The sequence below is a fragment of the Glycine soja genome, chromosome 15 (genome assembly GCF_004193775.1).
Source record: "Glycine soja cultivar W05 chromosome 15, ASM419377v2, whole genome shotgun sequence".
NCBI lineage: Eukaryota > Viridiplantae > Streptophyta > Magnoliopsida > Fabales > Fabaceae > Glycine > Glycine soja.
In genome coordinates, this window is record NC_041016.1 from 13,780,308 (window position 1) to 13,806,939 (window position 26,632).

General features: G+C 34.0%; 1 protein-coding gene across 2 annotated transcripts; it reads left to right on the forward strand.

Annotated features, from left to right (window-relative positions):
- Positions 1 to 687: 687 nt before the first annotated feature.
- On the forward strand, positions 688 to 21,877 carry LOC114388262 (UPF0047 protein YjbQ-like). 2 transcript variants are annotated; one of them, XM_028348668.1, is made up of 7 exons: positions 688 to 993; positions 1,560 to 1,620; positions 1,722 to 1,816; positions 2,315 to 2,348; positions 2,821 to 2,875; positions 2,961 to 3,003; positions 21,537 to 21,877. In XM_028348668.1, exons 1-7 carry the CDS (start codon positions 814 to 816, stop codon positions 21,558 to 21,560), a joined length of 492 nt encoding a protein of 163 aa, XP_028204469.1. In that variant the 5' UTR covers positions 688 to 813; the 3' UTR covers positions 21,561 to 21,877. The 2 variants fall into 2 exon arrangements, with proteins under 2 accessions (XP_028204469.1, XP_028204468.1); XM_028348667.1 differs by lacking the exon at positions 21,537 to 21,877 and adding an exon at positions 12,971 to 13,237 and having other exon boundaries at positions 692 to 993.
- Positions 21,878 to 26,632: the final 4,755 nt, after the last annotated feature.

Genomic DNA, 26,632 nt, shown 5'->3' on the forward strand with positions numbered 1-26,632 from the left:
CCTTTTAAAAATGGATGTCACAAAACTTAATTGGATGTGCAACAAATTGTGAGATTTAGAATATTCGCATATCATAGTTACTCGTAATTAAAATGTTTGCATATCACAATTACTTGACAGTTGCAAATCTCAATTACTTAATGATGGGAATATTTGATTAAAAATGGACCATATTAGAAAAAAATTTCCCATAAAATAGCAAGTAATTTCAATGTCATCAACTCCGACAAATTTACAATTGTAATTATAACATGCAATTTTGAATTTGTCATAGTTTATGATTGTTGTTTATTATCAGAATAATTTTCTTTTCAGTGATTGTTTTTATTTAGAAAGAGGAAGTAGAGGGAGAAAATTACATTTCTTAACGATTTATAGCTGTTAATATGTTTATATGATCAATGATGCTATTTTAGATTGACAAAAAAATTACTTTGAATCTAATTAAAAAAAATACTTGATTAAAATGAATTTAAAAGATAACTAATTAAACTGAAAAAAATAAAAGACTAAACAAGTCATTTGGTTGTTTTATAACATAGAAGTTTTAGTAACTCTTTCAGTCTAATACCAATCAACCGTAACCGCTGGTTTCTGCCAGCAAAATCTTTACACATGTGGGGTCAAGATTGCACCATTTGCTAGTGGCAACACAACCACAACCAATGCCCTGTGTTATACATCGCAGATATTCTACCTAATAAAATATTGGTTTCATGGCTCAATGTGACTAACTGACTATACACGACCCATTCAATTTAGTTCACTCACTCATTCGGTGGAAGCACTTATTTTCCCTTTCGAGTATTAAGCATGCAAGTCTCCTCAATCTGTTTACCAGCTAAGGTTCCAGTTCGCGTGAAGTCACTGCACACGAACCCAGCAACCGTAAACGACCCCACTTCCACGGCCAAGGTGGCTGCTCCTAAGTGGGCCCAGAAGACAATAACTTTGCCTCCCCTTAAACGTGGTTGTCATTTAATCACTTCTAAGGTGTGTGAGTTATTGAACTTATACCTCAATCATTTTTTTTCCCTCGCTTCTTTGTAAATCCCATGTTTGTTAATTTCAAGTGTGTGAATCAACTTGTACGGGCTGTTCTTGTTTAACAATTGAGTATTTGAGTTCGAGCAGTTATATGTAACAATTTATTAATAATAATTTTATCTGACTCAGATATGATTTTCTCTACATGTTCAAGTAGGATTGTCTCCCATAAAGGATTCCATTGGTTTATAAAAAAAATAATAAGAATTCCATATATTTTCAGGACAACTATTTCTCTTATTATATGCTTGCTGATCATTTAAACACTATTTTTTTGTAATAGAAGATGATTATTGAAGCTACAGGGGTGAGTAATTGAAGATAGGAAAGAGGACATCAACTGTTAAAAGTTGTTTTCAGTACACGTTATTCTTTTAATGGCGTTTGCAATTAATACTTGAAAATTCTGTAATTTTTTTTCTTTTTCTTTTTACTAATTCTAATATTGTGCATCAATAGTCTGTTATGCTTTAATCTGTATTGCATATGAACCATGTATAATATTGCTTCAGATAGTGAAAGAAGTTCGGCAAGAATTGTCTGAATACCAGTGTGGCCTGGCCCATCTCTTCTGTAAGTATATTTATTTTATTAATTGGGTCCTCTTTATTGTTAGTTTTGTTATGTCAATTCAATTTGGGCTTCATAGAATGAACTTCTAATGAGAAATATAGTGCATCACACAAGTGCTTCTCTTACCATCAATGAGAATTATGACTATGATGTTCGGGATGATACAGAAACCTTCCTCAATGGGATAGTTCCAGAGGTTAATTTTTTTATTTAGTTCTTACATTAATATTTATGGAAAGGTTTAAATATGTTTAAGGTTACTGATAAATTATTGAATTCTATTTTGGATCTCTAATAAATTTGCGTGTTATGTTAACTCTCTTATATATTAAAATTTTTGTTTTGAGTCTTTATCTTCAATTAAGTGATAATATGTTATCTTACAAACTAATATTTTCAACATTATGAATGGTTGTGATATTATATATTATCTTACAAACTGATCTTCTCAATATTATGAACAATTGTGATAATGTCGTGTCATCACTTAACTGAATACAAATAAGATTCAAAATAAATATTTTAATATATCATGAATTCAAAACAACAAAATTTTTTTATGAGGGATCTCAAATAAAATTTAATCATTTATAAGAGACCTTAAACATATTTAATTCTTATAAAAATTTATATTTTGATGTACAGTCTTACCACAAAAGGCCTTGAAATGAAATTTCCATATATATGTTTACAGGGACCATCTGCGCCTTGGAAGCATACTCTAGAGGGTTAGTTTTTTTATTTTAACCAAACCAAGGGATAGCAAATTCCATGATATGTAACGCCTTTCTCAAATATTCCTTATGTTATATATTTATTTATTGATATGGCGATCTAATAATGATATAATGGGAGGAACTTGGATTAAGAAAATATTTGGTAACTCGTCAAAACTAGTCTTTGGTAACATAAACTTTCTACACTTACACTACTCACTCCTTTTATTCTGTCTCTACATTCTAATTTCTATCCATAACCATAAGAGAAATGTAAAATATGGCATAGAAAATGAGGTATAGGAGCAACCTTTTTGTTCAAGAGACGCACACTTATAATATTATACCATAATCTGTTGGCTTTCTACATTTCTGATTCTTTTTCAACTGTGTTGGCTTGTACATTCTTGCAAAAATGTCAACTATCTTGGATTTGATTGATGACATGCCAGCTCATTTAATTTCTACATATGTATAATTTCAGGGCCAGATGACATGCCGGCACATATTAAATCGTCGATGTTTGGTTGTGCACTCATGTGAGTTATTTGTTCAAATTGATTTATTATGCGAGGAATATATTATCATCAATCCACTGATAGATATATTGTGTTTTTAATTTAGGATACCCATTTCAAATGGAAAGCTTAATATGGGGACATGGCAGGTAACAGCTAAATCAACGTTTTGCAATGATATCTTGGTCAAGATTAATACTGATAAGTGATTCTTTTTTTTTTTCTTCTTTCTTCCGACTTTTTTTCCACCGAAATTTTTAATTTGACCAAATATTTTAATAATTCTTATAAAGATTCTGTTTGTTGCTAGTGGTTAGGTTAAGTTTTTATTACTTAATTAAAGGTTCTGTTATAACCTAATTTGCAACGAATGATCCCACAAATTTGGACTCAAGATAAGAAGGATGCATGGAGGAGCGACACATTTGATCTACATAAAATAAAAAAATCTTAAGAGTGTGTTTGGATAAAGAAATTTAAAATTCTAAAGAATTTTAAATTCTGAGAAATTCAAATGCTTCAATTTAAATTCTTTCATTTCTAAAATTTTGTGTTTGTTCCCTTGAAATTCAGGAAAATGCATTGATATTTCCAAAAGGAAATTTTCAACTTTTATCCAAAATCTTTCATATGTTCCTATAGAATATAGGAGAGAACAAACAAAATCACTAACTCCTTCCTTCAATTTCGGAAACTACTTGGCAGCATATCTACAAAACTCACTTGACAGTCGTTATAACTATATACCATGAAACGCAAATAGCAAAGGTACCACAAGAGTGACAGTTCCATCAAAGAGTAAGCAATACTCACCGATAAGCCACAGCCGCAGAGGCTGAGCGCAGCAAGACTAGTCCAGTGGTGGCCGGAATCGGCAACGGCGGCATCTCCAACATTTGGCGGCGTCGAGGACGACAAATCGGAGCGCAACAAGCGTATCAAAATACCAGTGTTGTTGCTCTGCTGACCGGAGGCAACAGCCTTGGCCATTGTGACCGCCCTGAGAGTCTCCCTTCGCTTAACAACCTTCATTCCCAAGTCCACCACGCTCTCATCATCGTCCCTCGGCCTCAACTCAACCACGACTGTGTCCTGCAGCATCGGCAGCGCCATCATCAGCTTCTTTTTCTTCTTCCTTTCCGATGTAGTCACCAGAAACCACCGTCGGCAGCTGAACAAGCGCAGAGGTTTTCGGGAGAAGCTGTTGCAAGAGAGAGAATAGTGAGAGAATGAAGGAGCCAGAGAAAGTGTGGTATCCTACCGCACAAAAGAATTTCAAATTCTTTCATAAAATAAAAGAATTTGAAATGTTAATATTTAAGTTAACTAAAATCCCTGATCAAAATACTCAAATTTCAATTTCTTTTCAAATTTTTATCCAAAAATCTTATTTAATTGAAAAGTAATTAAAATCCTTTAAAAAATTGAATTACCCTATTAAATTTCTTCATCCAAACACACTCTAAATTCATAACTAACTAGTTTAATATTGGCTAAATTCTCATTTTGATGTTTTATCTTTTTTTCTTCTTCAATTTAATCCTCTTTCAAAGAGTTTATTTTAATACTTTATTTTATTAAACTGATTCAAAATGACCATTCCATCCATTTGAAGTTGCCGCTAATAAGATAAGGATATCAATGACTAAAAATCGTTCCAAAATATAAGCTTCTTCCTCCTCTTCTTCTCCTTATGCTCCCTCTACTTCCTCCTCCTTTCTCCTCTCTCTTTTCAATCCACCCAACAAATGTATTCTTAAATGAGACCCAAACAAGAGGATATTTAACATTACGTGAATGACGTAGAACTCCCCCACCTCTTCATTCATCACCGATGTTGAATCCTCATCACACGCCTTCCTCTAACCTTGAATCATCGCCGAAGCAAGATTTACTATAGCGGTGGGTCGCTAGTGGAGGCATAGAGGTCTGGGGATCCTCCCATGAATATATGCATCGCCTGCCATGTGCTTCATGCTGGAAAGGAACTCCTTAACTTCACCCCACACATTGCCGCCCTCTGCAACAACATCACCACCCTTTCCTCGAAAACAAGAAAAAAATGAGATATTGATTTTGAGAGGGGGTGTATGACGACAAATATGTGGTGGCTGATGATAGTGTTGACAAAGGGTGAGAAGAAGAGGAGAATAAGGGGAAGAAAAGAGAATCCATGACACGAAGGGAGAAGGGAGAAGAGGCAGATTGAAAAGACATAAGAGGAAGGAGTATGTTGAGAGAGCTAAAGGATAAAAAAGAGGGAGAAAAAAAGCTTACATTTTGTGGCAATTTTTAATAGCCAATATTTCTAACAAAACCATCTATAGTGTGCTAATTCTAAAGGAGAGTGTTGAATAATATAAATTTGATTTAGTTCATTAATCAAGTGTTAGACCCATTAAGTTTGTGCTACTACTCCAAAGAAAATGTTAGAGAAGTGTAAAAATAAGTAAAATTAATATTTAATTGGAGGAAGTGTGTAGAAGTAAGTAGTTGGGAGAAGTGTGTAGAACCCTACCTTGAAGTGTGTGAAATCTTTCTTAATTTATTTAGAACTCTCCCTTGAAACCTATAAAAGGAGGAAAAGTTATCATTTGTAAGTAAACTCAAAAAAGCCAAAAGAAGCCAAAACAAAAGCATTTCTCTCATCATAAAAACTAGTCTTCTTTCAAATATTTTTTCCTCCATTTCTCTCAAATACTTCTTATAACCTTCTCCTTTCCAAGAGAGAGGATGACAAAAGTTTGGAATCCTCTCAGAGGTGTAGTGATCCAGGAAATCAATATTCCTCTTCCAACTTGAGCTATGTCGTAACAACCATGATCCAACATCTATCTCTCACTTCCTAGAGTTGCAAAACCAGATGAATAATCTCTTGGATCACGAGGAACAATTTTGGAAGCAAAGGTCCAAATCCTTTTGGCTTCGTGATAAGGACTCAAATTCTAGTTTTTTTCATGTAGCTACGAGTGCGAGGAAGAAGCATAACATTGTAGCACATTTAAATGATCTGGAAGTGGGGTTAGAGAATCATGACACTATTTGTGGTATTGCCTCCAAATCATGACACTATTAATCATGTGGACATCAAGATCACTAAAGAAGACAATAATGTTCTCATATCTCCTTTCAGCAAAGGCCAGTTTTGCCAAGCTCTCTTCCAAATGCACTATGACAAGTCCCCCGGGCCCGATGGCTTCAATCCAACTTTTTATAAACATTTTTGGGATTTAATTGGAGATGGCATCTTTATGGCAACAACTTCTTTCCTTAATATAGGTGAATTCCCTCCTCTCTTGAAAAACAATGATATTGTTCTCATAACGATAAAGGAGAATCCTTTATCTATGCTTGATCTGAGACCTAAATCTTTATGCAATGTTTTGTATATAATTATATCAAAAGTCCTTGCAAATAGGCTAAAAAACTTTGCACCCTAAATGCATTTCTAGTGAGCATCATCATTTGTTGATAGGTGGTCCATCTTAGATAATGTACTCGTTGCTATAGAAACTATCCACATGAAGCGCAAGGTAAAAGGTAAGGTTGGTGAATTTGCTCTAAAGGTCAACATAAGCAAGGCTTTTGATAAAGTTGAAAGGGAATATTTATTTGCTTTATTGCTGGAAATGGGTTTTGACACCAAGTTGATAAGTTGGATAAGATTGTGCATAGAGACTATTGATTTTAATGTTATGATTAATGAAGACATTGTTGGTCCTATTCTCCCTAGAAAAGGTCTGAGACAATGAGATCCATTATCATTTTATCTCTTTATTATATACATGGAGGGTCTCATAGTGCTCTTGAAGAAAGTAGAAGGAAAATGAGGCATCCATGATATCAAAGGAGCTCCCATCCTCTCACACTTTCTATTTGTTGATAATTGTTTCCTTTTTTATAGGGCTACTGATAAGCATACTGAAGTCCTTTAAAACATTCTGACCTCTTTTGAGAAATCCTCTGGCCTTGTGATCAACTTCCAGAAGTCTGAGATCTTCTTTAATAAGAACACCCCTAGCAATGTCAAGGATAATATTTCCAGTCTCTTATGTGTTTCTGAATGCTTGGGACTTGGCAACTATCTGGGTATGCCCTCCATGATTGGGAAGAAAAAGAAAGCTATATTCAACTATATGAGAGACAAAATTTGGAAGAAGATAAATCATTGGTCAGGCAAACATCTTTCTAAGGTGAGAAGGGAGATGCTCATTATGTCTATGGCTCAAGCTATTCCATCCTATTGCAGGAGTACTTTCCTTTTACCCTCCACTCTAGAGGAAGAGACTCAAAGGATGTTAAACTCTTTTTGATGGGGTTCAAACAATAACTTAGGAATATGTAATAATTAAAATATAAAGGGTCAATTAGTTAGTAATCAGATAAGATTAGTAGTTAGTTATAATTAGTATTTTATTTTAAAGATAAGATTAGTAGTTAGTTATGATTAGTATTTTATTTTAAAAAGTCAATTAGATAAGGTTAGGAAGTTATGATTAGGATTTTATCTTAAACAATTAGATAAGATTGGGAAGTGAGAGTATAAATATCAGTATGTACTCATAGAAGGCATGCAGAAAATAAAAGTTATTTAGTTTGTTTCCTCTTTCATTGTGTGAGTAAAGCGTGAGTGAAGTTACATCAAAAATTTATTTCTAATTGTAACAATTGGTATCAGATTGCTAGGTGACGATGTTGACAACAAAAGAGCTTGAGACACGCATGGATTCTTATGAGAAGATCGTCTCTGATCTTCAAGAATCAATGCAAAATTCATTCGAGATGATGCAGAAATCTATCGAGGGACTAATGGTTTCGCTTGCAACCCAACATAAGGGACCTAAAATCACAACTGAGGATGGAAATCATAGTGGGACTCATGAACCCATTGTCTCGGTGGTGGATAGGGCGCAAATCCCTTTTCCCTCTTTTGATGGTTCTAATTATCGAGAATGGAAGGCAAAATCCGAATATTTTTTTGAATTGGAAGGAACATCGGAAGAACAACAAATTTGTTTGTTGCTATTGTCCATGGATGGTAAGGCTTTTGCTTGGCAAAGGCATTACATGCAGAATGTGAATAACAAACACAAGACGTGGCAGCAGATTTTGCAAGACGCAGACAGTTGATTTGACACTGGTGCATCCGATGACCCGGTGGCAGAACTTGCGAGATTGAAGCAAGAAGATTCCCTGATTGAGTATCTTGAGAGGTTTGACACACTTTTGGCTCGTATTGCTATACCAGAAGAGTTAGCATTAAGTTTCTTTCTCTCTGGTTTGACTGTCAAATTGGAGAAATCTGTCAGGGTTCATAAACCTTCTTCAATTTAGGAAGTGGTCAGAATAGCCAGACTTCAAGATGAGGTTCTTCACGAGATGACCAAGAAGTTCTCTCCAACGAAACTGATTCAAGCATATTCATAGGCCAAGTATTCAAGAAACTGGTCTGTTACATCACAACATCATAGAACGATTCCAATTACAACTTTGCATCAGCAACAGACTCAAAACCCAACACAACCAACATATCCAACCGATTCTAAGGTATCTACTGCCAATAATAATTCCAGGAAGTAGGTTAGTGACAGGATTGCTAGAGGGTTGTGTCGATTCTGTGGTGACAAATGGGATCGAGATCATAAGCAAAAATGTAAGATATGGGGTAAGTTAAATGCTATTATTTCCTCACAAGATCAAAAGATTGTTGACATACAATCCGAATCTGATGAGGATCACGACAATGATCTCATAAAGCGCAGTTTAGATATGGTCAAGGATGCAGATGTTTGTATTTCCCTTAATGCTCTACAAGGTGTGGCTGGTGGTAGTACATTGCAACTGCAAGGCATGATTAAGAAACAAGTTGTGCCATTCTTGATGGAAACTGGAAGCACACACAATTTTATCAGTGCGAATTGGGTAAAAACATTAGGTCTCAAATCTCAAAATATTCAAGGTTTTCCGGTCACGGTTGCATCAGATAAGCAACTTGTGATAACCAAGAAGTGTAGTCGGGTGCAATGGAAATTTCATGATCTTGTATTTGTCGTTGACTTCCTGGTTTTGCCAAGTAGTACTTTTGGTGTGATCCTAGGAATGCAGTGGTTTAGGACACTAGGGGAAATAAGTTGGAATTGTGCTCAGCTAACCATGAAATTTGAACATCAAGGGAAGATGTTTTGTTTACAGGGTAAGCAAGCGTCAACATATATGAGTGAACTTACAGGCAAGCTGAAGACAACACAATGTCAAGCTATGTTGCTTGCTATAAGAGGACCATATTGCTACAGTGATTCTTCAGTTGCTGATTTTCAACACCTAACTCAAAGTCAGCAATCTGAGTTGGATGCTCTATTAGCAACTTATCAACAATTGTTCAAAGAACCTACCACTTTACCTCCCAAAAGAAGATATGATCATACGATTTCATTGCTCAATGATAAACCATTTTGCTTGAAACCTTATCCATACTCGCATGCACAAAAGGAAGAAATTGAGAGGCAGGTGAAATCATTACTTAGCACTGGATTTATTAGAGAAAGTGCTAGTTGCTATGCATCTCCACTAATACTGGTTAAGAAGAAAGATGGTTCTTGGAGGTGTTGCACAGATTTTTGAAAATTGAATGTTGTAACAGTCAAAAATAAGTTTCCCATTCCATTAATTGAAGACTTATTAGATGAACTTCATGATGCATGTTACTTTTCCAAGTTGGACCTCCAAAGTGGTTATAACCAAGTTCGGATGGTAGAAGAGGACATTCACAAGACAGCATTCCGAACGCATAACGGTCACTATGAATGGGTGGTTTTGCCTTTTGGGCTGACCAATGCGCCAGCCACATTCCAGAACTTGATGAATGACATTTTTAATGATTATCTCAGGAAGTTTATCCTTGTATTTTTTTATGATATTCTGGTATATGCAAAAACCTGACTAGAGCACATTCAATGCTTGAGTACAACATTACAACTTCTCCAAGACAATAACCTAGTTCTCAATCACAAAAAATGTAGTTTTGGGAAGACAAAAATAGATTATTTAGGCCATTTGATCTCAAAAAATGGGGTGTAGCCAGATGAAGATAAAATAGTTGCCATAAAACGATGGCCTAGGCCAACAACAGTTAAAGAACTCAGGGGCTTCCTTGGGTTATTAGGATATTACAAGAGATTTATCAGAAATTATGGGAAGATAGATCAACCTTTGACACAGTTGTTGTAGAAAGATACTGACTTCAAGTGGAATGGGGACACATAAAAGGCATTTTCTACACTAAAGGAAGCCTTGATCTCAGCTCCTGTACTGGCCTTACCAGATTTTGGTCAACCCTTTACTGTGGAGACAAATGTTTCTGGAATTGGCATTGGGGCTGTCTTAATTTAGCGAGGTCATCCAATAGCTTATATCAGCAAAGCAATGGGGCCAAAATACCAGCTTTTGTCTGCATATGAAAAGGAGTTCTATGCCATTTTGTTTGCAGTCAAGAAATGGCAACATTACTTTCTTGGGCAACACTTTATCATCAAAACTTATCAAAAGGCACTCAAACACTTGCTAGAAAAACCTCCAACAACTTTAATGCAGAATTAGGGACTTGAAAAGCTGATGGGACTGAACTTTAGCATTGAGTACAAGCAAGGAAAAGAGAATGTGGTAGCTGATACATTGTCGCGACAACAACCAGTAGGAAGCTTAGCAGCAATCTTCCAGGTAATATCCCAATTGATGATGGAGGCTAAAGACTCATGGAAGCAAGATCATATGTTATAGAAGATAGTGGATAAAATAAGATTGTGTCAACAACCTTATAAGCAGTACACATTTGATGACCAATTCTTGAGACGTAAAGGTAAGGTAGTCATTGGAGCAAACTCAGCACTCAGAACGAAAATACTACATTTTCATAATTCTGTGATTGGAGGGCATTCTGGAGATGATCTAACTTATAGACGAATTAAAGACCAATTCTATTGGAAAGGGTTGCAGAAAGCAATAAAAAAATGGGTGCAGGAGTGTATCACTTGTCAACAGAACAAACCATTATTAAGGATGCCAGCTGGATTACTTCAACCATTATCCATTCCTGATAGGGCTTGGAAGTCTATTTCAATGAACTTTATAGTCGGTCTTCCTAAGTCGAATGACATGACTTTCATCTTTGTTGTTTGTGATAGACTTACAAAGTATGCACATTTCCTACCATTAGCTCACCCTTTTGGAGCTGCTAAGGTGGCACTGTTGTTCATGGATAACATCGTGAGGTTACATGGATGGCCAAGTAAAATAATTTCAGATAGAGATAATATATTTATGAGTGCATTTTGGACGAAACTAATGAAGAAGCACGCAGTCAAACTTCTGCGATCAACTGCATTTCATCCCCAGACAGATGGGCAAATCGAGGCCCTCAACAAAGCACTCGAAGTTTATTTAAGATGTGTCACTGGTGACCTGCCGAAGAAATGGTCAGAGTATCTTTCTTCTGTAGATCTTCGGTATAATACAAAGTTTCATAGTGCAACTCAGTTGACCCCCTTTGAAGCTTTATACGGCTATCCTCCACCAATGCCAAATAGTACTCTAATAGGAGATTCTTTGGTGGAAGCAGTGGATTATAACATCAAGACAAGAGAACAGATAACAAAGTTACTTCACCATAACTTGCTTCGCGCCCAGGAAAGAATGAAACATTATGTTGACCTCAAACGAGTGGACAAGGAGTTCAAATGTGGAGACCTAGTCTATTTAAAAATTCAGCCGTACAAGTAGCTTACTTTGGCAAACCATGCTTTCCACAAATTGGCAGCTAGGTACTATGGGCCTTTCAAGGTGTTGGAGCGAATAAGGAAGGTTGCGTACAAACTTGAGTTACCCACTAGAACAAAAATATGTGACGTGTTTCATGTATCTTTGTTAAAGAAACATCATGGTGCCCATACGGTTTCAACTGATTTGCCGGTGTATAATGAGGAAGGGGAAGTTCAATTGCAGCCACTAGCGGTCTTGGATAGGAGAATGAAGAAGAAGGGAAACCGAGCTGTATACGGAAGTACTTATCCAATGGCGACATACCAATCCTGAAGATGCTATTTGAATTTTATGCAGTACAACAATAATTTCCAAATTTTGATTAGAATTCTAATCGACCTTGAGGACAAGTCCGTTTCAGTGGGAGGGATAATTGTAATAAGTCAAAAATAAAGGGTCAATTAGTTAGTAATTAGACAAGATTAGTAATTAGTTATGATTAGTATTTTATTTTTAAGATAAGATTAGTAGTTAGTTACAAATAGTATTTTATTTTAAAAAGTCAATTAGTTAAGATTAGGAAGTTATGATTAGGATTTTATCTTAAACAATTAGATAAGATTAGGAAGTGAGTGTATAAATACCAGTATGTACTCATAGAAGACATAGAAAATAAAAGTTATTTAATTTATTTTCTTTGTAAAGAGTGAGTGAAATTACATTAGAAATTTATTTCTAATTGTAACATAAGAACAATTAATTGGCTTAGTTGGGACAAACTAACTATGGGAAAGGAGCATGGTGGCTCGGGATTATGCCATCTTTACGGCTTTAACTATGGAAGCCATCTGGGTTCACAATCTGCACCTTCAAAATGTTAATTTCGAACTTGACTGCAAGCAAGTTTTGGATAACATGAAATGCCTTTCAACACATTTCACTGAGTTTGGTTGTATTTTATCTTTATGTAAACATAAACTGTCTTATCAACAACTCTTCATTGAGTTTAGTCTGTAGACAAGCCAACCTAGCCAGTCGCTCACTCGTTAGCTCGGACATCTAGATTCTTTGCTAGTCCATATTTCTTTCATATACTTCTTCTATATTTGTCACGTCATTGTTCAATGTAAAAAGTCTTCATTAACAGTTTAATTTAATGTTAAATTAATTTTTAGTGTAGTCTTTCATTTATCTAACAAAAAATAAATTATTTATATAATTTTGCAGATTTATATTAATGGATAAGCAACAATTTTTGTAAAATTTAATTACAGCTGGACTTGTATTAATAGTAATAAACTTGAGTCTAGATTATTATAGCTTCAAAATTGTTAATAAATTTTAAATTTCCATTTTGCTTAGGGTATATGGCTTTGTGAGCATCGGGATTATCCTACACCGCGTACAGTTGTTGTCACTCTTAATGGAATATGATGAGTAGCTCACGGCTATTTGCTTTACTTCATCTTCATATTATCAATAACACTTTTGCTCGAGAATATATGGATATAGTCTGTAAACTATTGTATTTTTTAGTTGAAGTTTGAATACCTTGCTGGGAACGCAACTCTAAAATCTTTTGATCATTTAAGTATTCGAAATAATGGTTTTTCATTTGACCTGATTATAGAAGATGTTTCATATAATTTTTTCCAAAAATTGAAATGCATAAGTTAATTTTAACTTTAGAATAAGCTTGTTAATTGTTTTTCTAATGTAAGTACTTGTAAAGAATTTTATTCAACATAAATTTAATTATCTCAAGAAAAGAAATGATCTTGTATAGCTATTCATTGAATACATGTTTTCATATGAAGGACTAAGGTTTCGAAGTAGTTAGGAATGCTATTAGCATCTTCCATTTTGAAGATAAAATATGCTCTCGAATCTTCTTTGAGAAGGAGCTTCAAGGCACCAAACCTTCTATTGTGCCGTTGGAGTAGAACGACAAACTCATCTTTGCCCAAGGTCCTTTGCTTGATTTTTTTGGTAATAGACATCTAGTGGGCCAACTAATCAACCTCCTTATACTAGGCCAAATTATTTTGTATTCATTCTCTCTCATGCACAATTCATGCCCCAGTGGACAAAGGATCATTGGGACTTGGGAGGGTGCCTTTAAGAGTAATTCGTTAATTGAAAAATAATCCCAGCCAAGAGTAATTTGTTACTTAGAAACACTTCTAAGGGAAGAAAATAAGAAAAAAAATTAAATGAATTTCTTTATAAGTTAAAATTAACTTATAAGTAATTTTAATTTATGAAGAATTTTATTTAATTTTTTTTCTTATTTTTTTATTCTAATAGTGTTTCCGGATAAAATTATGCAAACAGGTCCTTAGTATGCTGACATAGCAACTTGCAACTGTCCCGTTGGTGTGATTTAGATTGAGTTTTTTACCCTTTGACCAGAGGTTCTTTATCTGGGTGATTGGTGTTCTTTGGTAGCTCTTCTGTTTCTTTGAGGACTCAAATGTATCACACAGTGTCTAAATCCTCAACAACTGAAGTGGACTACTGTCCTATGGCAGTCACAATAACTTATTGTGAAGTAAAATGATTGAAAGGTATTTTATCCAAATCCAACCTTGGCATCAACCCATGTATAGTTGTATGTGACACTTGGGATGCCCTTACACATGGCCAAAATCCTTGTTTTTCATAAATGAACAATAAATCACATTAAAGTGGATTGCCACACAGATATACCATTAAACTAGTCTGTGTCTCTATTTGCACACAGACATCTTTACAAAGGCATTAGGCAAGCCACAATTTGATTACTTCCTAAATAAGTTAGGCATTAGAAATATCCATAAATCAACTTAAAAAGGGTTATTAAGCTTTGTTAAGTTAACTTGTAATCAAGTATGATAGCTGTCATGTTATCACTATAATATTAGAACTGATAGGACAATTATCAGATTGTTTATATAATTGAACGTACACATTGTAGAATAGTTATTCTCAGAATATTATTAGGCATACATTTAGGAGTAATTGAAGGAAGTAACAAAGTGTGTTCTTCTGTATATATGCTGTTGAAACCAATGAAAAAAACATATGAGCAGATATCTGTTTATAGATTGACCCAAATGCCCCTTAAGTGAGGTTCTTTTGGTGTACAATGCTCCTATAATGATTAGAGTATATTAACATATTCCTTTGTATAAACTGATAATGTACCCCTTTGGCTTGAGGCAACAAAAGCCCACCATAGACAGTAACATCCCAAAAAATAAATATAGATATTTATTATAAAAAATATATATTTAACAAGAAAACATATATATAGTTTAGATAAGACAAGATAAGATAGAATATTTGTTTTATCTTCTACTTTAAACATATTAGTTTTATCTATGTGCGTGAGAGAGAGTAAAATATGTCGTGGGAATGTCTAGAGGCTTATGAGAGTCTTCAATTAAGACATAAGTAAAACACTTTGTTTTCTTTTAAAACCTCCATGGTATATTTCTTAAGAAATTTTTTTTGGGATTCTTAATCTTAATAAAAGAAATTTGGGAATTATTATTAGGTGCAAGAAGTTAGATAATTTAATTATTAATTGTTTGGCATGCAATATTATGTTGATCATGAGTTACAGTTAGTATCATTATTATTATTATTAAAAATAAATTTATTATTATTATTATTCATTTGATGAAGTTTATGATTTATAATTACATGATTGAGATTGAGGTAACTTCTTTGAGGAAGGAGTATATCTCTACATGAGATTGAGTTGGTACTCCACACAATTGAGATTGAGGTAATTTCTTCTAAGAAAGAGTATATCTTCACATAAGATTGAACTAGTGCTTCACATGATTAAGACTGAGGTAACTTTCGAGGAAGAAGTATATCTTCACATGATATTGAGCTAGTCCTCCACATGATTGAGATTGAGGTATAATAACTTCTTCGAGGAAGTAATATATCTCCACATGAGATTGAGCGGGTGTCCCATATGATTGAGATTGAGGTAATTTCTTTGAGGAATGAGTATATCTCCGCATGAGATTGAGGTGGTGCTTCATATGATTGAGATTAAGGTAACTATTTCAAGAAAAGAGTATATCTCCACATGATTGATATTGGGGTAATTTCTTCGAAGAAGAAATATATCTCCATATAAGATTGAGCTAGTGCTCAACATGATTGGAATAGAAATAACTTCTTCAAGGAAGGAATATATCTTTACATGAGATTGAGTTTACAATGCTTCACATGATTGATATTGAGGTAACTTTTTCGAGGAATAAGTATATCTCCACATGAGATTAAGCTAGTTTTCAACGTGATTGAGATTGAGGTAACTTCTTCAAGGAAGAAGTATACCTCCACATGAGATTAAGCTGATGCTTCACATAATTGAGTCTGAGGTAACTTTTTCGATGAAGGAATATATCTCCATATGAGATTGAGCTAATGCTTCACATGATTGAGATTGAAGTAACTTCTTTGAGAAAGGAGTTATATTGTATGGCTCGAGAAGCTTGGCATATACTCGGATTGTGGTGGCCTTCGGCTCCCCACGACAATTGAAGCAGTTAGTTGGCACAACCGACGTGGTCCCTTGAGAAGTTAGTCAGTATGGCCTAACATGGCCCCTTGAAAAGTGCAACTCCTTTAGATTTGAATGTGTATATATAGACCTAAAGTCAAGACTATAAGGTACGTTTTAATCATTCCACACATAGATATATAAACACCTCAGAGCACCAATGACTTGCTCGTAGAGTCCTTCTTGCAGGTACCTCGCTAGAACTCAATAAGAGGTCGAATTTGAACCTCAACTTTTTCAAACAAACAAAGGGTCAAATCCGAACCTTGGTTTTTTCAAGCAAACAAAGGGTCAAATCCGAACCTTGGTTTTTTCAAGCAAACAAAGGGTCAAATTTGAAATGTGGCTTTTTCAAGCCAACGAGAGGTCGAATCCGAACCTCAGCTTCTTCAAGAAAACAACAGGTCGAATTCGAACCTTGGCCTTTTCAAGCCAATGGGAGGTCGCATCCAAATCTCAGCTTTTTTCGAAAAATAAAAATAGTTGCAATTGAATCTCGGCCTTTTTCCAAACCAAATGAGGTCGAATCCAAACCTTGGCCTTTTATGGAAAATAACACAAAACGAATCCGTAGAAAACTTGACTCTTCCATTAAAATTTTGTCCAGTAAAAGAGTTTCATACAAACAACTCAACTTCGACACATAAAACATTTTCATTCATTTTAACTTTGATTCTTACAAAAAAAAACATTTACATCACTTGAAATTCTTACACAACTTACAAAACTTAAAAACTCCTACATTAACAATTACTTCGACTCTACCTCCTTCTCCTCCTCCCCCTCAGACTCGGAGCAGATTTGTAACTCCCTGATGATCTCGCCATCCACGACATCAAAGTTTACATCAAGTTGTGCAGGGTCGAAAGACAAAAGCAACACCTTAACCTGACGTTGAGTCTTCTTAAAGCCTTCTCAATGGTTTTAGACGATTAACCTCTTGACCTCGTCCAACTCGACCGTCACTGCACACTTCGCTTCCTCTTTCTTTTGTAACTTGCTCCTCAGCTTCTCAATCCTCTTCTTCAGATCTGCAACTTTGTCTTCTGTAGTTTCCAAATTCCCCTCAACCCTAGTGCCAATATCTTTCACTTGCTACTCAAGACCTTATTCTCCTCAGACTTGCTCGACAGATTGCCAATGTACTTGTTGAGGTCCTTGTTCGCTGAAAACTTGTTCGCGATGCTATTCGACAAGTGTACCGAGTCGCACAAGTAATATATAAAACGGTAAGACCGAGTGTCAAGTCCACAAGGAATTTGTTTCACTCAGAAAATGTATATTCAGTGAGCAGACATTTGTATAAACCGAAAGCAAGTAAATATCGAGTTGGGTTTTTGTGTGAAAATCTTATTAACTATAAACTAAATATCTATGGTTTGAGAAGTAAAACAGTCAAGTAAAAAATATCTATGGTTTGAGAAGTAAAACAATCAAGTAAAACGTGTTGGGTCATTCCACTGAATTTTCTTGATGTTGTTATGTGTTTTTCTCTATTTAATGTTATCCTAGTGTTCTTATGCTGATAAATTACACAAACCAATATCCCTCGAGTTAATGGGTCTAACTCTCTTTAAACCTCATCTTTGATCCCTCAACAAACTCAGTCTAAAAGAGTTGCATTAAGTCTACAATATAATATGGACTAAATCGCTGCACTTCATTCCTAGACATACAGTTTTCTAGCTTGCTCTATCAAGTTCTAAGGCTTTAAAGCACTTTCCAATGCTAAAAATCCTAACTATACATATAAATGGGTGATCAAGCCACAAGCATGTAAAAATAAGCATGGATAGAAGCAATGAACACATAAAAATAACATTAAATAGATAGTAAAAGAATTTTACATCAAAGGTTCAACAGAACTTCCCAACCAAGAGGTTTAGCCTTCCATTACAAGTAATAGGCTTTCAATACAGAGAAGAACAGATTTTGAGTGAAGGAAAATGGCTAAGAAGGGTCGAGGATGTCTCATTCAACCTCTAGAATCCTAATCTCACTCCTCTAACCTAAAATCTCTTGGTGGCTTTGTTTTTGTCTCTCTAGCTTCTCTCTTGACTCTGTTTTTTGACTCCTCCTTTAGTTTCCGCCAACTTCAATGTTTTAAAGGCTACTTGGACGTTTCAGCTTCTGAAGACTCTCTTAGCGAGATTGACTCGCTAAGTGAGAGTAAGTGAATTTTGGCTTATCGAGCTGGGCACGCTGAGCGCGAGAAGAGACAAACGACTCGCTGAGCGAGCTTGCGGTGCGCTGGGCGAGCACATATTTGACCGATCCTCTTCTAGGGTTTCCCAACACGCTAAGCGAGCTGGATGCCTTGCTTAGTGGATGTCACTCGCTAAGCGCATATGCCTCGCTTAGTGAGACATCAACTGCTTGAACCTTCTTTTTTTTTTAGCCTGAAACTGAAGTGGTTTCAACATTAATTCACAAAATGGGAGTATCTACTATATAAAATCAAACTAAACATGAAAATATGTACAGTTCCTACAAAAAAAAACCATAAATTGGAGGAAAGATGCTAGTTTCATGTAACTATTCAATACAAAAGTTAGTCATAAATAATGACTAACAATCCTCTTCCAGTTTCCTCACTAATCCCCTACTCTTAGCCAATTCCACAACAAGTTGTTTGGTTTTGCTCACCTGAACCTTCATGGCCTTCACTCGTGCAACCATCGCCTTAGTCTTCTTGTCCACCTTTAAAACCATCTCTTTCCAATGACGCACAACAATAATAAACTAACCAAGGAAGATCTCGATGGTGTCCAAACACTCTCCACTGGCCCCACATAGTCCATCTTATCACATTCGCTTTGACTTAGAAAAGTAGTTGATTGGACAAATTGTGGACCAGTCAAGTTGGCATTCCATAAAGAAACAATGTGAGGCAGACACATGATCCAATTGGCGCAACTTGCCTTCATGGTAGCAGAGGATAGCCTTGTTCATACTCGACCCTCCGGTACTTGGATTATCCCTGGATGCCATCGACACCGATTTCTAAACCTCAAGGCCCTTCTCCATCTCGGTCACGAGTGACCTCTGAACCACCTCTTCCTCTAGCTCTTTCTCCTTATCCATCACACCAACGGATCCCTTGTCGGTATTATTCTCTTCCGCTCCCTTGTCCGCCACATTCTGTCCATCCAAATGGACGATCTCCACTTTGACATTGCCCCCCTTGACTCCTTCCTCCATAACCTTCACAGATTTCTTTGTTGGGTCAGATTTTGAAGGTTCCTTCATACAAATTCTTGTAATCATAGCCCTTCATAACTTCTATAAAAAGCACAAGATAAACCAATCAATACTTCCCCAATTTTATAAAAAAAGATGGAAGCATAACAATACTCATTACTTAGAACGTGATCGGGAAAATGCGAGTTCGGAATAGCCATAATGAATTTACACGACATCTTGTGTGGCCATTCCCTTATAATCTCAATGTCTTTGACTTCTTGGGTCGATAATAGTTGGAGAGGACAAGATTTGAATTTAAAAAGAAAATGATTCCAATAAAAGGAAACATAGGATTCTTCTTATCCTTCTTAAAGAACAACTCTTTCGAGTCCCCACAAACAAGATTAGAATGAACTTGGAAAAAACCCAACTTGAACTTTTTCCAAGATTAGGTATACAACTAGAACATTTTTCCAAACTTAAACGCATTCAAGGAGGACCAACCGATCTTGACACCTATCTTTAACTAATAAAAGTACATGAACTTATTAATAGTGAGCTCAATTTTCAAACTCTTACAAAGAATTTGAAAGGAATGCAAAAAGGCCCAACTGTTAGGATAAAGTTGCACAGGGAAAACATTCATCAAACTCAACATCTCGCATTCAAAATTCAAAAAAGGAAATTGAATGTTCAACTTTTTTAGTATATCCTCATACATGTACACAAAGTTGGTCTCGTCCTTTGACGCCCTCATAAACACGTGCTCCTTGGTGCTACAAGGCTCCACGATCAACAACTCGATGTCATCCAAGGCCATTATGTTGATCTTCCTTTTCAACTCCTCTATAGACTTGCGAGTTTGGAATCGAGTAGGGTACGAGTTGACTTCCACGGAAACCCACTTGTACCAAGGGATGGTGAGAAGGGAAAATGTGTTCCCCTACTCTTCTTAGCCCCTTTACCACTCTCCACAACGTAGTCATCCCTTTAATGGATCTCCCCCCATCTCTGCCGTCTCCTCACGAACCCCCACCCCTCACTAACACTCACTAAGAAATCCCATGTTCTCTCTAAATCATAATTGGATGAAGGAGACTAAACAGATAAGTCTTTCTCACTCCTAGACTTCCCTATGCCCCTAACCTTCCTGGCCACAAGGAACCTACCTTGAACGGGAGACCCATCCTTCATAGCAAAGGAAGACATAACACATGAAGCAAAGAACAAAGGACTAAAGAAAAAGGGAACAAGACCAAGGAGCATATCTAGCAAGAAGCGCAAGGAAATCAAGAGCAAGGGATGCAGAACGAAGAACACTTCCATTGTAGGAAAGCGAGAGCAAAGGTAGGAGTAGGAAGGATGTAAGAACAAGAGAAAGGTGCAAGGAAGAAAGATGTGTGGCTGGTCCACACACAACAACCCCTTTTAAAAGGACTCGAGACCTTTCACTCTACCACCAACGTAGCTCTTTGCGCCCAACCCTAATGACCCGCAGTGTGAGTGCTTCATTCCCCATCAGGCACCTCATGAGCAGTCATGTCTATTGACAAACGGCATGTGAAACGAAATGATAAAACTCCATGAAGAGTCGCATCATTACACGTGCCCCATTAAGCTTCCTGAAATGACTAGACACCCAAGGATCATCGCGATCGACCACATAGATCAAGACATGTGTCACACAATGTTTAATATTTTGTAGAAAATCCTACATCCACGTGGCAGTTCTATTTCTATTTATGTAACTCGACTATGCTCACCACGACAACCTCAACTTGTGTACGCTTGAGCATTCCTACACTCTAAACAGAGCTCAAACACCGACGTCCTCGGCTCGATCATTCTATGCATATCCCAATCTATCATCCACACATGAATTTAGAACTTGGCGGCTTATGAATTGTGTGGCCCAAGAAGCTTGACCTATATTCAAATCGTGGTGGCCCTTGGCTCCCCACAATAACTGATGTAGTTAGTCGGCACGACCGACATGGTCCCTTGAGCAGTTAGTTGGTATGGCTTAATGTGACCCCTTGAAAAGCATAACTCCCTCAGAGTCAAACATGTATATATAGACCTAAAGGAAAGACTATCAGTACGTTTTAATCATTCCACAAATAGATACATAAACACTTCAAAGTACCACTAACTTGCTCATCAGAGTCCCTTTTGCAGGTACGTCCCTCCGCTTCAATGTAGAAGATTGGAGATTCTGCTAAGAATGAGGAGAACCATACAACTCGTTAGGAGCTTGTCGGAACTCAGCAGGAGCATGAGTATATCTCTACATGAGATTGAGTTGATGCTCCATATGATTGGTTTTATGTCCACAAGAGATTGAGGTAACTTCTTCTAAGAAGGAGTATATCGCCACATAACGATGAATGCCATAAAATTTGATTTATTTAGTGTTGTGTACATTGGTTGTGATATTATCATTGTTATATGAAAAACATGTGAGATGACATTAAAATATCTTGTTATGAGGAAATTATTATTTTCAAATATTCATGTTATCACTAGTGTTATTATTGAAGAATGTGGATACCATGATTGATTTTTCAATTTGTTGTGTTGGTTGAGAATAGTCCTGTTTGCGAAACTATTTTTATAATCATGTATTTTATTCACTAGGATTATATATCTCATTAGTTAATGTTGTTTTTAGATCATAAAGACAAAATTGAGACTAAGGAGACTTAAAGAATTATTATTTCATTCATTTAGTTTGATTTTAGATTGACTAGGATTTATTGAAATAAATAATTGTTTGTGGTTGAATAGATTTTATTGTTATTTAGAATCGTTAGCAGGTATTCGAGTTTTGGATTCATGATAACCAATGAATTATATTGAATATTTTAATGTCTAAAGTGTTTTTGAAACTTTTTTAACTTTTCAAATTTAATCTTTAACCAATTTTATAAATAATTTATTATTGTAACGTGAGTTACGTTACATAGAAATCCACACATACTTTTATTGTTGTTCTAAACTCCCACAACCTGTCGAAATATATACCTAATATCAGTGTCATTGGATGCTTATATTGTCCATTTTCCGGGTTTCTAAACTAATTTTAGTTAATTCAGTTTTAAATAATTAAGAAAAAGAAGTAGAAAAAAATAGCATGCATGGTATGTAGAACAGTTTCAATATTTATGGAAGATACTGTTCATGTTTTCCCAGCTAATTAAGGAACTTTAGTTGGCTTGATAGTGACTTTCTTTACAAATTTCCAAGACTATATTGTCTTGTCTAATTGTCTAATTAATATGCCTCATGGATGCTCACACACGCCATAAGAAAGTCTTGCGCTGTATTTCAAAAAGCAGTATATGTTTCAGCTCGTACACATTGAATTCAAATCATATATGACTGATTGATAATTTGATACGCAAATCATTTCCTATAAGTTGATTGCAAATATTTTATTCTATTAATTATCGTGTCTATCAAGTACGAGGATAGAAATGCTTGAAACTATGAGAATCAGAATAACATCTTAAACATTTATGAATAAACTCTTGGACATTTAAAATTGTAAAAGAAAAAGGGTGGGATTTGATTAGAAGAAAAAGTTTTGATTTCCTCACCGCTTTAGAAAATTAAGTTTCATCTTATTCAACAACTTTCTTTACCTCGAACTGATAGATTTTATGATCAGCACCTCGAACTGATAGATACTTAGCTTCTTATCATAAGCTCTCAAAATCTTTGTAACAAGATTGTTATTATTTTCGTCTAATTGGATTATTTTTTTTAAAAAGCTAAAGCCTCAATAATAATGCGGTTTTAGATATATGAAAAAAGTATTAAGTATTACACCACATTTGAAAGACATAACTTCATTTCTGCCATCATTATAAGCAGGCCAATCATTTACGTACCCACCAATGTTCCAAGGCAAGGAGGATGGGATTAATGTATTATATGATGATTAATGATGTTAGAACTTTTAGCCTTTGAGCATGTTCATGCCTTTTGGTGCTTCCACTTGTCTCTATGTGGCATGCTTAGAACTGCATCGTGACCAAAGATTTTGGTTTCGTGGTTTTATAAAAATATTAACAAAAGATGTCTTTGTTGTTTTTTTTTTTTTTTTTGTTACATATAACTAAAAGATGTGTTTATTGATACACTGTATACCAAAACCACCAAATCATTATCAAGCATCAAAAGTAATCATTGATTCTCCATCCGTCTATTATACATAAAGAATTTTAACTCTGAGAAGTTCAAGTTCGAACTATTAATTTTTGTAGTTTTATAATTATATAAGAACGTGGGATATCACATAAGGAGAAAGATTATCCCTGCGGATGAGATAAACTATTTTGTTTAATGTTTATCATCACAAGACTTTTCTTAGTGCTAATGATAAACAGATGATAACATCTGTCTAAGTGCTTGCAGTGAATAAATTATATAGATCATAGAGTACTGTACCAAATATATAACAAATAATTTATTACATTGAACATAATAATTAGTATAGTATGAGCCATATTTATGCTAAAACTTCAATTTCTATTAAATAAAAATTACACTAACGAATATTATTGTAATGCCTAATATGTTTTTTTTATTATATTAAATGTTTAAATATATTTTTCATCCCTATAATTTAACTTTTTTTTTTGTTTTTTTTTATAATTTTTTTTTCATTTTAGTCCTTGCAAAATGTATTTATTTTATTTTTCATTCTTAAATCACTTTAGATTAGGGGTGCTCATGTGTTGGGTCAGCTTTGACTAAATTCATTATTCAATTTAATCAAAATTTCACGGGATGGGTTGGCTTGGATTTGTGCAATTTTTTTTTAAATCCAACCCGATCATAAATGAGTTTGGTTGGGTTGGATTAATTGGGTCTGAATATTTTTAAAATATTTTTTATATTGTAAAAAAATATTTTTTTTAAAACAATAATTTACTTTTATCTAAAATTTTATAAGTATATAATGATTAAATATATTAAAAAAAAATAAAATTATGATAATATTTGACTAATAGAGTTAATGATTTTAATGTTAATATAATATTTTATTTTAGAGTAGAAAGTATTAGTGCAAGATAAAGATAAAATTAATAACTTAAAAGAGAAAAAATAATGAGTGATTTAATTTAATAAATCATGTGAGCTAAAAAATAATATGTTTTTATTTAATAATTAATTTATAAATAATAATAAATTTAATAATATAGTATGTGTGTGGGTCGGGTTAAGAAAATAAAGCTTGTTACCTAACCCACCTATAATCAAATCTCTAGTTAAGTTAGATCAGATTCAATCCAAACACTTAAAAAAAAAATCTCAATACAATTAAATTGGATTGGATAATAGACAAAGCTGTAAATACTCTTATTTTAGATAACGTTATTTTTATTATTTAAAATATTATTTTATTGTTTAAAATATTATTTATAATGTTTGAGGATGAAAAATAAAATAAAATATTTTACAATAACTAAAATATTTTTTTAAGAAACAAAAATAAAAAAATTGCTAAATCATAAAAACTAAAATTATATTTAAACATAAATAAAATACTACTAACATTTTGTGTTATATTATAAGAATGAAACACATGTTACTTTGATCTTTTGTTATAAAACTAGGACTTAAAATGATGATGCTATTCCAAAAATTGGCATTTAATCATGGTATTTTTTTTTTGGAGAGATAATCATGGTGTCTTTCAAAAGTTGACAAGCGTGTAGATTTGGCTTTTCAGGAAACTTTGACTTTTCGAGGCTGGAAGACTCGAATGCCGAGCATGAAAACGGTTCCATGTGCCTCAGTCCTGATCTAGTTGGAACTTTAAACACATATGACAAACAGAAAACCAAACTAATAATGTTGAATGAATAAATTGTACCATATTTATTGTAGTGAAAACCAAACAGAAACTATTTATACTAACGCCATGGAGTGAAAGATTATTTTTTTGTCTTTATAAAAATAACAATATTTAAAATTTGTGCCGGTAAAATTTTGACTATATTTTTTAATTTCATAAAATTAAAATATCATTTTTTTATTCTAAACATAAATTTGAGTAACCTATGATAATAATTTTTTATATTAATTATATACATAACAGATAAAATATGACATTTTTTACATACATATGACCAATATAAAAAAATAATACACATAAATTCGAATATCTAAATCTTACTTTGCAATAAAACAGAAACATTTCAATTTACTGAAGATGGAAAATATATTAAAATTTTTATAGATATAAATTTTGAATAATTTCATATTATCATATTTACCGAAAGATATATTTTAACCTATAATATATATTAAAAGGGAAAACCGTTTAAAAGAAGCATAAAATAGTACAGCCAGAAGAAACTAATCCATCGCGTGTGTTTGAAACGGTGGATGAACTTGAAGTTTATTTTAGTACAAAAACCTTTCATAAAAGTAGTTAACAAAAACACACTGCTTTGAGGGGACAAAATAAAATCCACTGTTATATATATAAAAAAAAAAATCGAAGTTAATCTCACGTATAATTGAAAGAACTATAAGAGTGAATGCTAACTCTCGTATTTTAATTAATTTATAATAAAAGAGTAGATATTTCCAGCGTAACCTAATAAAACACTAAAAACTTTTTATACTTTCACCATTGCAAGTACTTTATAATAAGGGTTTTTATAAGTATTATCCTATTTTTAGAGTAGACACGGAGAGAATAGTCATCATCAAATTTGAGTGAATTAGGATTGTAATATATATACACTTTAACAAGAAAACATATATTTACTTAGTCTATGTTAAAATTATACATAGGATGTATTTCTTTAAAGGTATCATGTATTAGAAATCAGATTTAATATTATAACTAAGAATGCTATTCCCAAATGTATTTGTTTACATTTTAACATTATTGAGAATATCTTTCAAAATTTAAATAATTTAAATAAAAAATAAACAAAAACGAAAGTTATTGACATTTTAAAAAACAACTTCTCTAGCTTATTCCATGAAAATATCACTTTTCCTCCCTCCTCTTGGAAACAAAAGTGTAAGAAAATATATTAAAAAATAAAGTTACAACTTTTCTAAAAATCAACCGTATATGAAAATAATTTTTCAAAGTTTGTAATAAATATGAAGATATTACATTCCCATATTTACAATTATGGGAATCTAACTTTCAATCTGTAAAACAAATGTACTCATAAGAAACTATTATCATAATAAGTATATGAATTTTTCTTTTCACTTCTGTGTAATATAAAGGTATATTC

Bases quoted from the DNA above. Each gene is read 5' to 3' on its own strand.
- LOC114388262 (XM_028348667.1), top strand. From the start codon at position 814: ATGCAAGTCTCCTCAATCTGTTTACCAGCTAAGGTTCCAGTTCGCGTG. The intron at 994-1,559 runs GTGTGTGAGTTA...ATATTGCTTCAG, and splicing joins GTCATTTAATCACTTCTAAG to ATAGTGAAAGAAGTTCGGCA. The intron at 1,621-1,721 runs GTAAGTATATTT...TGAGAAATATAG, and splicing joins TGGCCTGGCCCATCTCTTCT to TGCATCACACAAGTGCTTCT.